This window comes from Zootoca vivipara, chromosome 5 (assembly GCF_965207765.1).
Source record: "Zootoca vivipara chromosome 5, rZooViv2.hap1.1, whole genome shotgun sequence".
Taxonomy (NCBI): Eukaryota; Metazoa; Chordata; class Lepidosauria; order Squamata; family Lacertidae; genus Zootoca; species Zootoca vivipara.
In genome coordinates this window covers 30831126-30847876 of record NC_142588.1, presented here as the reverse complement: position 1 = coordinate 30847876, position 16751 = coordinate 30831126, and the positions used below count along the sequence as shown (strand labels likewise).

General features: G+C 41.0%; 1 protein-coding gene across 4 annotated transcripts in view; it reads right to left on the bottom strand.

Annotated features, from left to right (window-relative positions):
* PCDH15 (protocadherin related 15) overlaps positions 1-16751 on the bottom strand; it is a 620078-nt gene that overhangs the window by 113169 nt on the left and 490158 nt on the right. For all 4 annotated transcript variants that reach the window (XM_035137532.3, XM_035137542.3, XM_035137541.3 and 1 more), the window contains 2 exons: positions 14548-14772; positions 418-534 (listed from right to left, as the gene is read on the bottom strand). In XM_035137532.3, coding sequence (XP_034993423.1) covers positions 418-534; positions 14548-14772 — 342 coding nt within the window. The remainder of the gene's footprint in view (positions 1-417; positions 535-14547; positions 14773-16751) is intronic.

The window sequence follows — 16751 nt, the reverse complement described above, 5'->3', positions numbered from 1 at the left end:
CCCTTCAAAAGTTTTGCTTTGTTTTCTGTAGGAGCCACAAAGCTGTTGCAAATGCAGGCCCACCCCTTGCTTTTTCCTGTTTATCATCAACACACTAAACCCTGATAAGGATTTCACATATAAATTGTTCCATAAGAAAAGAAAGTGGAGTGGGGAGGGAGGAGGCATTGGGGAGCTGGGGAGAGTAAAAAGAACTCTGCGTTGTGATTTTATCCATCTTGAGAACAATAATTGAAGTGCTCAAGCCAGAGGATAGGCTGGCATAAAAATGCATAGGAGCTACTGCTGGGTTAAATAAATAAAAATAAATCATAGTAATCACTTATGTTGTTCAGAGGATTAAGGCCACTTATTTGGCTTTTAAAGAAATCTCTCCTGGGTGCAGGGTATTAAGAAAAAGATTTTTTCTTCCCTTACCGGAGGGTCCAGATCCTCAGCTTCAACCGTTGTTATAACCGTGCCCTTGATTGCATCAGGAGCAACCATGCCCCTGTACAGAGGTTTGCTAAATACTGGGGAGAAATCGTTCATATCCTGCAAAACATAATTAAGAATTTACTGCTGAAGCTGAAATGAAATTATGGACACATTCACAATAGTTCTTTCAAACAAGGCTCTGCTCAGCCTCTTCCCGTTATCCAATTCATTTACTATTGTCAAGCCTTCTGGCTCCTCAATTGTGTTACTTATCTGCGCACAAGACTGGTACTAAAGAGGAGGATGCAAAATTTCCCATGCAATGTAAATGTGTAAAGAATTGACAAAGAGTAGATCTGCTTCATCAAAACGATTGTCATTTCAATAAACGAGATTTCAAGGGACTGAGCAAATTCTTGTAGGCTGTGAAAATGCAAACTCTAGAGTAGAGTCTTGAGAAGCAAACATATCACTTTTTTATTTTAAACATAACTACTGATAGGTCACTGGGACACAGGTGGCGCTGTGGGTTAAACCACAGAGCCTAGGGCTTGCCGATCAGAAGGTTGGCGGTTCGAATCCCCGCGACGCGGTGAGCTCCTGTTGCTTGGTCCCAGCTCCTGGCAACCTAGCAGTTCGAAAACACATCAAAGTGCAAGTAGATAAATAGGTACCACTACAGCGGGAAGGAAAACGGTGTTTCCGTGCGCTGCTCTGGTTCTCCAGAAGCAGCTTTGTCATGCTGGCCACATGACCTGGAAGCTGTATGTCGGCTCTTTCGGAAAATAACGTGAGATGAGCGCCTCAACCCTAGAGTTGGTCACGACTGGACCTAATGGTCAGGGGTCCCTTTACCTTTACCGATAGGTAGCTTTCATCATGTGATCTCTTATGAAATTAGTTTCAGAGCTTTTGAATGACCCAACAGGTTTTGAGAGAGGGACTCTTTTTCCTTTTAACAAAATGTGATGCAAAATAAATTGGATCAAATCCAGGGTTTTGTAGAAACTGTGATCAATCAAATACGCTTGCAATAACAAGCTCAGATATGAAATACCTTAACTTTCAGGATCATCATTACTGCATGACCTATATATCCTATCATTACTGCATGACCTATATATCCTATGGGGGGGGGGGATGACTTTAACCATGCTCCCATGAAGCCAGTTTTTTGTAAGTTCCACTCACATGTTGAAACAAACGTTACCACTCTCCCACACATGCAGGAAGAGGCAGCAATCAACCATTAAAAAACGACCAACTCAGTTTAAGGGAATCTGCCTGCACTGGATTTGTAATCCATATTGGCCGGAGTTCTCAATTGGGTGTAGTGGGACTATATGTGTGGCATATAGTGAATAGAGCTATTGTGGTTGGAAGTGCTGCTCATCCAGCACAAGAAAAGCCATCAGTGCAACAACCAGTCCAAGTGATCACCAATGCCACCAAACACACACTCACTCTCTCTCTCTCTCTCTCTGTGTGTGTGTGTGTGTTCTGTGTCTGCATTTCTAGTTCATGTGTGTTGGGGGGGGGGAGGCGGATAGAGCTCCATGCATTTCCCCCCCTTTTTGTTTTGCCTCTCGCCCAGTTTCTCCCATTTATCATTGGTGAAGTTTGAATCTGGTCTAGCGTAGAAAATTAAGTAGATGGGGGAGAACATATTTTTTTTTGTCAGGTTCAACATGCTAAGTGAAGGAAAGACTACATGCATGTTTGGATGTTGTCTGGGGAAAAAGCTTTTTTCCAGCAGACAAACATATTCTGCAGGTCAAGTAAGGTTCACATGTTTATCCACATGATGGCCTCTACACCAGTGGCCCCAGATTCCCCCTGCCCTTGACAGATCACATGGGAAATGCTGAGGGTCTTGGTGGACCACCTAAGAAGTTTTCTGCCCTTTGTAGCAATTGTAATATACTGTGTTAGTTGCTGAATTATTTTTCAATTGTCTTTTTACAGCCATGTTGTAGACCACCTGAATCGTCCATGGACCACAATTTGGGAAACCTACCTCTACACTACAAAGGTGCAATCTGAATAGCCCAAGAAGTAGAACTAGGAGGAACTGAAGAAAAAAAGATGGAGATGGTGTGAAGGCTATTGCTTAAATTGCAGTTATTTCATACCAAACATTTCTCTATATGGATATAATCTGTGTAGGAAATACTTGCTTAACTGTAATGTATGAAATATAGTGCTAATATTTTTCAGTACACTGATCAGCCCCTCCCCCCTCTAAATAAAATGTTGTGGGGTTTTTTCCTATTTGTTCAAGAACATGTAAAACAAGGGATTATTTCAAGCAAACATCATATTCAGGCCTTTGCTATGTCCCTTTGTTGTGTCTGTACTGTTTCCCGATAATAGATGACAAATTCAGAACGCCTAAACATTTGTGTTCATCTTCTGCATGTCCTTATGTCCTTTGTGTTAGGAAATCAGCAACTATAAATAGAAATGCCAAAAAGAGAAATGATGTAGAACATCCTCTGATAAGAATGCTTCAGAACATACCCTTCTATAGGAAATGACTGGAAGGCCTTATTTATATTTCTAAGGTAAACAAATCAGGAGCAAATAAAAGTAAGAATGCAAAGTTGCCTAAAATTAGGGTCACCATATCTCAAAAAGTGAAAATCAGGACACAGTTGTTCATGTTTTCTTTTTAGGGGAACCAAAGTTTTTGAGATTTTTTTTTAGTAAAGCTACAATTATTTTTAAAGGCATTTTCAACATGATTTAACCCCCGTTGCCTATTTCTGAAAAATTATCCAGGACGCAATTTTCAAAGGCTGATTCCAGGAAAACCAGGACTTATGGCAGCCCTAGCTAAAATGCTGAAAGATGAGAAGTTTTTGAGCCACCTTTTTCTACTGAGTCAGTCAACACATGAGTATTTAGTGTGGTGACAGTTGTACAATTAGCAACACAGCAACACAGAATGCTATTCAATAGACATTCAAAAATTCAACCCTAAACCTTTAGCTTTAGTTACAGGTAGGTAGCCATGTTGGTCTGAGTTGAAGCAAAATAGAAAAAAAAATCCTTCAGTAGCACCTTAAAGACCAACTAAGTTTTTATTTTGGTATGAGCTTTCGTGTGCATGCACACTTCTTCAGATACACTTGAAACAGAAGTGTCAGACCCTTATATATATACAGAGGGTGGTGTGGGTGGGTGGGAATGGGTGATGGGCTGATGGGAGTGGTAAACCTGTAGATGGCTGTTAACGACTGCTGATGACTGCAATTAGTCCGGGGGGGGGAGGGAAGCAAGGGCTGAGGCGCCAAAGAAAGCTTGATCATGCATAATGAGATAAGAATCCGATGTCTTTACTACTTTAGCTTTAAGTAGTAAAGTTCAAGGAGAACTCTACCCCATGATTTTGCTGATATACAAGCTTTGTTCTTAATCCCTCACAAAGTTCACTATTTGTAAAAATGTTACTGAAATAATATTTGGAGAAATCTATTAAGGGAGTGGACAAGTTGGATATGATAGTAATTTAGCTAGAGGGAAAGGGCACACTTCCTTTGAAAGTATATGTGAACAATCAAAATTAGGTAAAATGATAGTTTTAAAAGAGCAGCTATTTTCTATGAAGGAAAGGTTATGAGTGTCCAGCCTGCCATTTTTTTAAAAAAGGAAGGCTTTGTTATCCCACAAAAGGAAAGAGAGAGAAAAATATCTCTAGCCTGCATATGTCAGATGAATCAATATGTCAGATGAATCAATCAATATAAATACATTGTAAAGAATTACAACATTTTAAAATTAGCAGGGAGATTTGGTAATACACAGCTTTTATGTCCTCAAGTAAAGTTACTCATGCACAATTGCATGGAGAAGAATGCATTATGGCTGGAGAATATCTGCCATTACTAGGAATGGGGGCCTTTTTTAAATCTCATTTGCCTTCAACTTGACGGGGTCTGTTCAACCTGGCATGTCTCCGCACCAAGACAAAGGTGTGGTGGGTCCTAATCCGAGAGATGCCATTTGCAGATGACGCGGCCTTGACAGCACACTCTGGGGAAGCTCTATAGAGATTCATCAAACGTTTTGCCCAAGCCTGCAGGGAGTTCAGCCTCACCATCAGCCTGACGAAGATCAACATGCTGGGTGAGGACATTGCCAGCACTCCACGAATCAGCTTTGATGGCCACATGCTTGAGGTAGTAGATGATTTTGTCTCCTTGGGCTCCACTATAACCAGCAACCTCTCAATTGAGCTGAATAAGCATATTGGTAAGGCAGCTATACGGACCCAGGTGGCGCTGTGGTTAAACCACTGAGCCTAGGGCTTGCTGATCAGAAGGTTGGCGGTTCGAATCCCTGTGACGGGGTGAGCTCCCGTTGCTCGGTCCCAGCTCCTGCCAACCTAGCAGTTCGAAAGCACGTCAAAATGCAAGTAGATAAATAGGAACCGCTAAAGCGGGAAGGTAAACGGCGTTTCCATGTGCTGCTCTGGTTTGCCAGAAGCGGCTTTGTCACGCTGGCCACATGACCTGGAAGCTATACGCCGGCTCCCTCAGCCAATAATGCGAGATGAGCGCGCAACCCCAGAGTCGGTCACGACTGGACCTAATGGTCAGGGGTCCCTTTACCTTTTTAAGGCAGCTATAGCAAAGACTTGCTTCTCCAAAAGGGTACGGGAGAATGTGGTGCTAATGACCAATACCAAGATGAAGGTCTTCCAGGCTTGTGCACTGAGGACTCTGCTTTATGGTAGTGAATTGTGGGCAACTTAAACTCACCAGGAGCAACACCTCAATGCCTTCTATATGTGCTGCATCAGGAAGTTTTTGAGCATCAGGTGGTAGGACTTGTTTGAGTCTCAAACAAATAAGTGCTCTCTCAAGCCCACATTCCCAACATGCTCACACTCCTGTCTCAGTGATGTCTATGCTGGCTTGGTCATGTCCACAGAATGGAAGCTGGTACGATCCCCAAGGACTTGCTCTATGAGGAGCTGGCTTCAGGCACCGGGCCCATTGGCACACCAACTCTGTGTTACAAAGTTGTCTAGAAACGTGACATAAAGGCTGGCCAAATCAACCCTGCCATGTGGGAATCCCTTGCAGACTGTAGTGTCTGGAAACTGTCAGGTTGTGTATCCACAGCAGTGACCAGAGGAGATATGACCACAGGGAGGAGCACAGAAAGAATAAACACCACGGTACATCTGCATCAGCACAACTGAATGCCTTCATGTGTCCTGCTGCAACAAAACATGCCTCTCCCTTATTGGTTTCTACAGCCACAGCAGATGCTGTAACTCTCCGACAGTTTGACTTCACCCCTGAAAGCACACTCTTCCATTGCCCCCCAAAACAAACAGATGCAAACAACAACTAGACTTACAAGAACACTGACAGAAATAATTTCATTTGAGTGTAAACTACGTATTTCAGATGATTGTCATTTCCCTTATTATTTCATCTTAGATATTTAATAATACTCTGTTTATGTGTCACTCATCGATTCAACATATCATTATTGTAAATGTGACTAAAATGTAGAAAATAGAGAAATGACATTCAGTTTAATGCAGTATCCTAATCATACAGGCCTTTGTTTCAATTAATTATTAGGATTAAAGTATTAGGATTTAGAGTTATGAAGACAGCACAGAATTATACCACATCACAAATCCCCAGATTATTTCACTCAGGGGATTTATGTATATGTTAAACAGCATGGGAAACAATATTGTAGGATTTTGCATTGAGTATTGAGATGTGAGAGACCCCATACAACTTCTGCTTACTGAAACTGTACAGGCAAAACGGTGGTGGCAAATGTCATTTGACATTATCAGCCTGATGGAAGAGAAACTGGAATAGATACTACCTCATATCTATTTGGACCTCTCTCAAGTTTCCCACAATTTACACTTCAGATGTCACTTATCACCCACAATTCTGTGGAATAAAAGTTGCACATCTTTGCCAGGCATCAAATATTGCGATCTTTGAGTTGTCAGCTAGCGCTTGAGTAGGAACCTCTCTTCACACGTTTTGCCACTGTATTATCCTAAGGTAAATATAATCTCTTTCAGTTGTCTTTTTCATTGACTAGGATGACTACCCACACAAGAACCTGTTGTAAACATTCCCAGGGGGTTACTACTGTACTTCCCTATCATTTAAACAGATCAATGCTAGTTCATAATACAAAATCAAATATCACCACGCAAAATATTAATTGCTATCCTAATATTGTTTCTGTTGATTAAAATCCAAATGTGTGACATTTCTACATTATAATTATTAGTTATATTACTTATTTCTTGTTTCACATTGCAGTAGATACAACCTGAAAGCAGAAGACAAAATGCATGCTTTTCTGCCGAGATTCCATGCTTAAGTATATGTGAAGATTGCCATATAGGAGGAATGTCCATGAATTCTGACTGCACATTATGAACTCTGTCTTGCTAGCCTTGGAATTATGCCACAGTAAAAATAAAGACTGATAGACAAGATTTCCGGAAGCCATCCCTGTCATCTTGGCTCTGGCAAGATCTGCCAACACCCTTCCATCAAGAGGTGAACTGACAAATCAGCTCTATTATATTTAAGAGGCTAAGAAGTTGACACTGACTTTGCAAAAGAGGAGACAAATATAGTAAACAAGCAAACACAAGGTCAGTGAAGGACATAGTGGGACATGCATTCTAGAGACAAGGAGAAAGAATGCGAGGGTACTGAAAACTGGCCAACTTTTTACTGCCTTCTTAGCCTGGTCTCTTGTTTCCTCCATTCTTTTTAGTGAGGTCTGCAGGGAAATAGTGTTAGGAGGGGCTGCAAGCAACTAGAAGAGATAACAAAATCATTAGCCAATAATGGCAAATAAGATGCTCACTGAAAGCAAGAGTCCTGTTATACAAGATGGAGATGAATTAGATTATTATGTACAAATCAACCTGTAAATCAAGTCGATTATGAAAACACAGCCCATTTTACCTGTTACGCTTACATTTCTAGTTTGCATTTGTTTTAGAAATGAATGAAAAATTAAATGAGCCGCCATTTGGTTAATCATTTCTAAAGCACATACAAACGAATAAGCATGTGAATGAATAAAACTTGTTTTAACTGCTTTGCACTGAAGGCAGTGTTTTGCATTGATCACATGGGCCAGGATGCTGTGTGCTATTCACCGAAATGTCACTGTGAGAAGCAGTTGAGAAAGAGCAGTGAAAATAACAAGCCTATAGATGTCAAAGAAAGATTACCGGGGCGTCGGAAATAAAGGAAGGGAAGTAAGGCAGAATGGTTGGCAATCAACTATGATAAAGCCAAAGTATTTATCTTTACAAATGGTGTGTTTCAGATCACTAAGCAATTGAACGGGGAAATCATTTCAAATATTTGGGAGTTATTTCTCAGCCAACATTGTCCCTGTCAATTCAGATTCAAAACATGACATCTGGTGTATTGAATATTTTAGTGGTAGTACTAAGTTTTTATTATACAAAAGGAGAACAGCGTATACCTTCAGCTTAAATGATTCAGTTCTCTTGGATGTCCTTAAAAATACAAGCTTCTCATACAAAATACAGACACATATATATGCATGAGATAATCGGAATATATACACTTTATTGTATAATGGGCCATGAAAAACGGCAACAAATGTTTCACAAATATTCCTTAAATAAATAAAAGTGTGATCTTGACCCTACACTATAGATGCCTGGAGGGAGTAAGGATACAGCAATAGTACTTTTCCATTGGCCTTTCCATTACAGTGGTACCTCTGGTTAAGAACTTAATTCGTTCCGGAGGTCCGTTCTTAACCTGAAACTGTTCTTAACCTGAAGCACCCCTTTAGCTAATGACGCTCCTGCTGCTGCCGCGCCACCACAGCATGATTTCTGTTCTCATCCTGAAGCAAAGTTCTTAACCTGAGGTACTATTTCTGGGTTAGAGGAGTTTGTAACCTGAAGCGTTTGTAACCCGAGGTAACACTGTAGTATGAAGGAGGCAGGCTCTGTCATGGCAGAGCCTGAGAAGAAGGCTATTGCTGGTAGTAGCTGAAAGGATGTGTTTAGTGAAGGACGGGGTCAGTAGTTTTGGCTCTTTGGGATCCAAACTCCACAGATCTTCCAAAGGGACAGTTTTCAATGTCCTCAGCCATGCCCACATGGAGCTGGCATTGGAAAACAAAGAAGAAATGAGTAATTTTCCAGCCCACATTGCCCTGGTCAAGTCAGATTCTAAACATTACTTCTGCTGCATCAAACATTTTAGCTGCATTGCTGAATGTTTATTCTACAAACGGAGAACAGTGCATACATTCAGCTTCAAAGATTCAGGTATTGCATACTTTTCTAATGATCCAAACGTTCAGGACAAAGTACAGCAATGGAGAATTTATTTTTCGCACAGAAGATAATCAGAATATAGATACGCCATTGTGTAATGGAGCCACTGTCTCAACACTGGTGTCACTACAACTTACCTGCGCATAGCTCTGGCGTCTTGGGGTAGGAAGCCAAACCATGCTGCCTTCCTGCCCTTCCCCATCCCAGGAAAGTGCAGCCAGTGTTTGGAGAGTGTCTCTGCCCTGCAACATGGGCCACTGCTGCTGCTAAGTCATTTCAGTTAACGCCACTTATCATTTTGTTGTCAGTGGAACTGTCTGCAACAATTATTGGTAATACTGAATCTACAGCAGAATCTTATTAGCAATAAAGGAGATTAAGCAGTGAGGAGTTTACAGTGAATCAAAGAACTGATTGCAAAGTGATTAAAGTCAGCATGGCAGGATTCACTAATACAATGCCAAGTGACCACTGCAGTGAGCGCCAAGATTTGCTAGGAGAACTGTAACAATGCTACTACTAGGAGAAACTCAGTTTTTCTTCAAATGGCATCATTAGGAAAACGATATATTTTTTAACCTCGGCCCTGTTTTTTGTTAGAGTAACGGCTGATGGGCAGATGACCATATAATTCTATTACATATTATCAGTCTGTCTGACTCACTGTCATTCTCCACTCCCTCGCAACTGTTTGCAGTGGCCTGAGTCCAAACCTATTCCTTTCCCTGCATGCCTGCAGCCTGACAAATTACTCTCACATCTGTTCAGGTGTCCCCTCCCTCCATTTTGAAACTTCCAGTAACCTTTTCACTGCCACCACAACACAGTGTCTGCTGGGCTGAACTGAAGCAGCTGCCATGTCACGTCAGACCTTTGGTCCATCTAGCTTTGCATTGACTAGACGGCCCTGGCTCTCCAGGGTTTCAAACATCAGATTTTCCCAGTCCAAATCTAGAGATGCTGGGGACTGAACTTCTGCACGCAGAGTATGTGCTCTATTACTGAGTTATGGCCCTTCCCCAATATTTTCATCCAGTATTTCCAGTCTAAATAGCAGAGGTACATCGGTCTGAGTATTAAGTACAATCAGAAAACATATAGCAAGTTAGTGACTGAGTATTGTGAGGGTGGATGACTTTGCCTTGTCCTTTTATGTAAACTTTTTTGGATTCTCCTCGCAAGTCTTGGCTACTTTTCTTATGAAAGTCGAAAATGGCCACTTTCTCTTATTCTCTCTCTTTAAACTAAACAGACCTTAAACTAATTGCAGTAATGTTGTTAACATGGCACAACGGCCTCTTTTTCATATTTAATGTTCTGCAAGCCTAAAGAAGCTAATTATTTAAATTAAGGGATAATGTTCACAATGAAGTATATGAGGCAATAAAAGGCTTAGGCAGACAATTAAACACCGAAGTTAAGTTCAGGAGTCTGGTATCTGCTCAAGCTTCTTATTGCACAAACTGTCCAGTGTGCCAGTGCATTCCTTTTCTCCAAATAAAAACAGAAGAACAGAAGAATACACACACACACACACACACACACACACACACACCAGGAAGCAATGTCATTAATGAGCTTGGGAGAAGATACATTTTGAAAGGTACAAGGAAGATAATTAATGAATAAATGAACAGGAAAGCATGCACATAAAATATGAGTCAGTGTTTTGTTACTGATTTTGTGAACTGTATATTAGGATGTCTTTGGGATATAAATAATACATCCATTGAAAGCATTCTCCCTTGTGGGAGCAGTCAAAAATAGATACCCCCCCCCCACTTTAGTCTGAAGTGCACCCTCTCCAAGAGGGTTGTACCATGTTATATTTCTGCATCCACCATCCAGCTTTAAGAGAACAATCTAAAAGTAGCCTCATGTACCTCAGGAGCTGGCACAAAGTCAAGGTAGCAGAGGATCTGTGCTCATGGTGAAGCAATGAGATAATATTTTCTATATCCCCCACAAGTTTAGCAAGCCATGCCTTGACAAATATTGTTTAGGGCCCACGTCACAACTGCCATACCACTACTTTAAGTCAATCTACATAGCTTTTGCCACCATGTGATGAGAAGTCCATGTGCAGTGGATCATCGTCCAGACTAGGAAGCTTTTTCTAATCCAGATCTGTAGTGACATTTGTTTTTTTTGGGGGGGGGGCAATTTAATCGATGCCTTGAGATGAACTTACATGTGGTTCATCAAATGACAACATCCCCACATGGCTTTCAGCTGTTCAGTTATGCTATATGCACTAGATTCTAGTTTGAGTTGATGTCAAGACTCTGACTACTGCAAAGATGCCCGAAAATGACTTTTATAGAAACATAGAATTGTAGAGTTGGAAGAGATCCCCAGAGTCATCTAGTTCATCCTCCTGCAATGCAGGAATCTCAACTAAATCATACATGACAGGTGGCCAGTCAACCTCTGCTTTAAAACCTCCAAGGAAGAAGACTCCCGCCTTCTGAGGGAATCCACTCCACTGTCAAACAGTTCTTCCTGATATTTAGTCAGAAACTCCTTACTTGTAACTTGATTCCATTGGTTTGGGTCATACCTTCTGGACCAGGAGAAAACAAGCTTGCTCATCTTCCATGTAATATCCCTTGAGATATTTGAAGATGGCTACCATACCTCCTCTTAGTTTCCTCATATCTAGGCTAAACATACCCAACTACTTCAACCGTTGCTCATAGGGCTTTGTTTCCAGGCCCTTGATCATCCTGGTTGCCTTTCTCTGAACACCTTCCACATTGTCAATATGCAAATTCATACATGCACAAGGATGTGAGCATTCTGACATACTTTTCCCTTTGCTGTACATGTGGCAGTGAGACTTTTTTTTTCATGTTCATTTTTACAATGTTACAAAGTAAAAATCAGACAAGAGTGATCTGGCATGTACACAAATGTCAGAACAATAATTTCTAAAGAAAGCTACATGATAACTTTTCCCAACAACCAGATCCTGTTGTCTTAGTACAACTACAAAGACAAATTATGACCACAAACACTAAATACAACTGCTAATAGCAAGCAATATATTACTTTAATAGCAAGCAATGTTTTAGTTTAATAGCCAGCAATATTTTACTTTAAGCTTTTTGGGGGAAACATTTTTATCTACAGTGTCTCTAAGGTGCTAACAATCAATGTTTTCATTTGACAAAACCATTGGCTTTGTTTGCATGCACAAGCCTTGTTCCATTAGCACAGGGGTCAGCAACCTTTTTCAGCTGTGGGTCGGTCCACCGTCCCTCAGACCATGTGGTGGGCCAGACTATTTTTTTGGGGGGGGGGGATGAATGAATTCCTATGCCCTACAAATAGCCCATAGATGCATTTTAAATAAAAGGACACATTCTACTCATGTAAAAACATGCTGATTCCCAGACCGTCCGTGGGCTGGATTGAGAAGGTGATTGGGCCGCATCCGGCCCATGGGCCTTAGGTTGCTTACCCCTGCACTAGCCTATCTCATTCCTCCTTGTGCAGCACAATTGTAGACTACTTAGTTAACTAAGCATAGTTTTCTGTTACTATGTAACCAGAATACTATGGTTACAAGGTACTGTAGTTTGTATTCCTGGTTTGTCCTGAACCTGCTATCTATAGTTTCTTTGTTCAGATATCACAGGAAACCATGGTTATTTAACTCAGGAAATTTTCAATCATGGCACACCAAGAAGGGGTGGCATGAAGGCAGAACTTGCTTGCACAAAGCTAGTGCATGTCTTGGCTTAATAAGCCGAGATATGTACGTCCAAAATGGGTGTATTGTTAAGGACTCTTTTTAAGACAATTCAATCACTTACTGGTTCTGAGAGATGGGTCTTTGCACACACCAATATGTACATTAATAGAGATCACATGAAAGTATGTGAGAGCAATAGTATGCATTCAAATGATGCTCAAAAATAATTTTTTTAAAGAGAGAATTAAAAAACCCACAAATGAAAATACAAACCTTCTCAGTTCAGATACTAGAGAGTATTTTTTTGCACTGTATATAACTATGTCAGAGTACAACCAGAGAAATGAATAGGCATGCCATGTTGATTTCAACGAGTCTACTCTGAGTTGGATACCTAATAGGATATGAATCACTAATAGCAACATAACCCTAACCAACAGCAACAGTGTCTCATGTACAACAGAAGATATAGGGGGGAAAGCTCACTGCTCAGAGGACCATTAAATGGCCCAAAATGAAGATGGGAAAGGAGGTAAAGTGTGATCAGTGAACAGAACATACGGGAAAGGAAGAGTAAGATGTCACAGGATAAACTGTGCTAAATGATGAAAAATAAGAAGCATAAAAATAAGGTGTGAGCCTTGTTCAAACAAGCCCTGCCCTGCCTCAATACCCTGGCTCTACTTCCTCTGTATGTTCACCACCAAGGCACATTGAATGTGGCCAGAATCCTCCCTGAATTCAGGAATCCTACACAATCAGGGTTCCCAACTGAAGGGACAATTCTAACTGTGTTCAGCTGACAGCAGTTAGAATCTTGCTGCAGAGCTTTCTGCTCACTGTACAAAAAAGAACAGATAGTGATATTGGGCGGGGAGGGGGGGTAGGGCTGGTGTGTGCCCCTGAAACGCCATACACAGTTTGAGCCATTACACTTTCTTTTGATGTCTGAAAACAGGGTGCGTGTGTTAAAGAGAGAGATATGTCTGGTACTATTCACACGTGGAACAGTTTAATGTTTCCATTGTACAGAGTATGTAAAATACTCTGGGATCGGACTAGGTTAATATTTTGGCTGAGATAATATTCACTCTTCTGTGGTGACTTCAGGACGTTTACCACCATTTAGTTGAAACATTCCGTAGCAAGATTGACAAACTGAACCCAGCTACCAATAGTTTCTCTATGTTTCCCTGATTAAAACCACTGAACAAAGGAAAAAGAAATAAATCAAGCTTGTATCTTCTGCAGAGATGAAAGATGCTAAAACACTGCTCCTTTCAGATAAGCACATCTTCACTGCTCTGCAGTTGCCCTCTGTGTGCCACTACTGGGTCATTCCCCATTCCAAGAAAATGTGGAATGGGCCACCAATGTGCATTTAGCAACGAACAGCAGCCAATCACAATCCCTTGAAGAGCATACACTTCAAGCACATGTTTGTGTCATGTTCACAATTTACATTGCTACCATTACACTTAAAATGTATTGATTGTACACTTAATAATTTAAAGCCTTTAAAAAGCAGGAAGAATAAAGTAACAAGATCCCACACTAAATTATGAACAAAGAAATATTCATAATGAGAAAGCAGCTTTCACATGGCCATTTCTTTTGGGATAGTTGGCACTTCTGACAGCAGAAATTGAAATTCTAATGCAGCATGTACAAGCGGTTGATCCATAAGCGAGGCTCATAAAACTATGGGTTTATGCGAACTTAAACTGAAATATAGATGTTGCTACTTTGGCAAACAATTCTGTTGAGTGTTTATTTCAGTCTTTGGGGGAATTTAAAGGATTCACCAATCTAATTTTGTAACTCACAAATCTAGGAGCCAAGGCATAGCTCTGTAATTATGTACATTTGCAAAGCAATTATATTTGTTAGTACTGTACATTTTAAATGTGAACAAGTTCCTGCTATAACGTTTGCAGATGTATGCAAATGAAAGAGAATGAACATTATAAAACTGTAGGGAAAAGAAGAAGTTTTCTCTTGGGTGCCTCTGCTTCTGCAAAAATACATTTGGGTCTCTGTTTAATGGTACCAACCATCCAATTAAGTTAGAAGATAGGAATTTTTTAACTCTTACCCTTATTCTCACAGTGACAGTAGCAAGGCCTGGAGGCATTGTTCCCCCAATATCGAAGGCTTCCACTAAAAAAGTGAATGCTGCATCTGGGTCAGGAAATGACTCAAAATCCAAGGACTTTATAAGTGACAGGTCCCCGTTAAATTTGTTCAATGAAAAATACTGCAACGCTTCCCGGGTTCGTATTCCATAGGTAATATTGGCTCCAAGGTCAATATCCTTAGCCTAGAAGACATAAAGAACATTATTTTGGCTTCCAGCAAAGGCAGTATACACAGATTTCATTTAAAAAACACCACCACCACCACTTTGGAGGCCAAAAATTATTATTGCTTAATTTAATCTGAGTAATTACGTTTCCTCAAATTGTTTTTTTCCTAAAAAATTATTTAAAAAAATCTGCTAACACAATATATTGAATCCAATAAATCCTAACACAGGCGCTCCTGTCCTTCTGAACTCCAGGCTGTAGGCACAATACCTCCATGAAAAAAAGCCCCACAGAGACAGACACGGAGACAAAAGGCGCTCTTCCCTCTACCCCACATACCTTGGTGTGCATTGTCCTTTACCTGGAATAGGAGGCTGATATGCCTACATATCTAGTGCTTTCTTCCCTCCCCATGATCCTGATAATTAAATTACTCCTATGCTACTGAACCATATTGCAATTGTTCACTGTGCAGCTATATAGGAGGGGGTCAGCTATTTTGTCCTGTGCTTATAAGGCCACTGCACACACACCCCTTTTCAGTTTTGTGACTTGGCATGAAAAATGGGATAGGAGGTAGGGAGGAAGCATCTTGCACTGGATTACAGGCAACCTGTTTGTACTGCAAGAGTCTGAAGATGCATTTAGTTCTCTACTAGCTGCAATAGCTTCCTCATCTTTCTTTGCACACCAAGATCATCTTTCTTCTTTGGACAAATGGGTTTGCGCACCAATTGTACAAATCCAGAAGTACTTTCAGACCCCCCAAATTATAATGCATATGCTTTCTCTTGCTGGTATAAAAGTTTTGCTTTACAATCATGAAAATAGTAAGTAAGCTAAAACAAGTTGCTGAATTTCAAGAAGTCTTTAAGGTTCAAGCAGGGGTAGGGAACCTCCAGCTGTTTCTGGACTGTGTCATTCTAACAAAGACCATTACACTCATAGAGTGTAGTGGCATTTGCGGACAGGCCTGAGAGAAATCTGGGAGGGGGTGGGCTAAATGTGAGGCTGAGTCACGGGGCGTGCCTTGAGTTTGATTGACAGGCACATCTAACTTAATGATTGCGTTGGTTTCGCTTCTCCCCAGTCTTTTGGAAGGCTTCCGAATCCCCGCTCACCCGCCGCTGATTTTAGGTTTTAGTCGACACTGCTTGCCCGACTAGCGGGGGTCGCCTGTATTCAGGGGTCCAGTAGGAATTTTTCCCCTTGGCTGATTGGCTGTTGCCATTTGGTTTTCGCCTACTGTCAAGCAATCTGTCACAACTTGTTAGGTTGGCTGTTAGGCTTTGGTTAAATGGTATTGGAGGGGCATGGCTTAAATGCCTACCCCCCAATTATTTGCTCCTCATAGAAGTATTCCGTTAAAGGAATCCTGGGGCTCAGGGACTCTAGTCCATCATCCGGCCTTAAGCAAGGATGGTGTGTCCATTACAGAGCCGAGCCTTGGGGAACACTCCTTGGGGGAAGGAGAGTATAGTGAAACCGTACCTCCAATCCCTTGGGGTGTTCACTTGACTTACCAACCACTAGGTAAGTCGGAGCTGGTCCTGACTCAAATGGTCAGATGGAATTGGTCCTGCTCAACTGGACAGATGGTATGGTCCTGACCCAATGGTCAGATGGAAATGGTCCTGTCCCTTAGGGTGGACAGAAGGATTAACCAAAGCCTAAGCCAACACTCAGAATTAAATTGTATTTTAAATAAAGTTGTGGCCAAAATAATGCCCCAAAACCAAACCATAATTATTGTGTCTGTTGTGAGTTGTTGGGATTTCTTGGGGCCTTGTTACGCAATTAGACATGCTGTTGGGGGCTGTCGGTAAGCTGAAATTCAACAGCGTTTGGAGGGTCACAGGTTCCACTTTCCTGTAATACAGTAATAGTTTACTGTATCTGTACCATAAGAAAGGAGTTAGATTCTATTAAGGAGACTTTATTCAATTCAAAGAGATGCTGAGATTAATAAGGAGTCATAATTCAGGAATTCAAT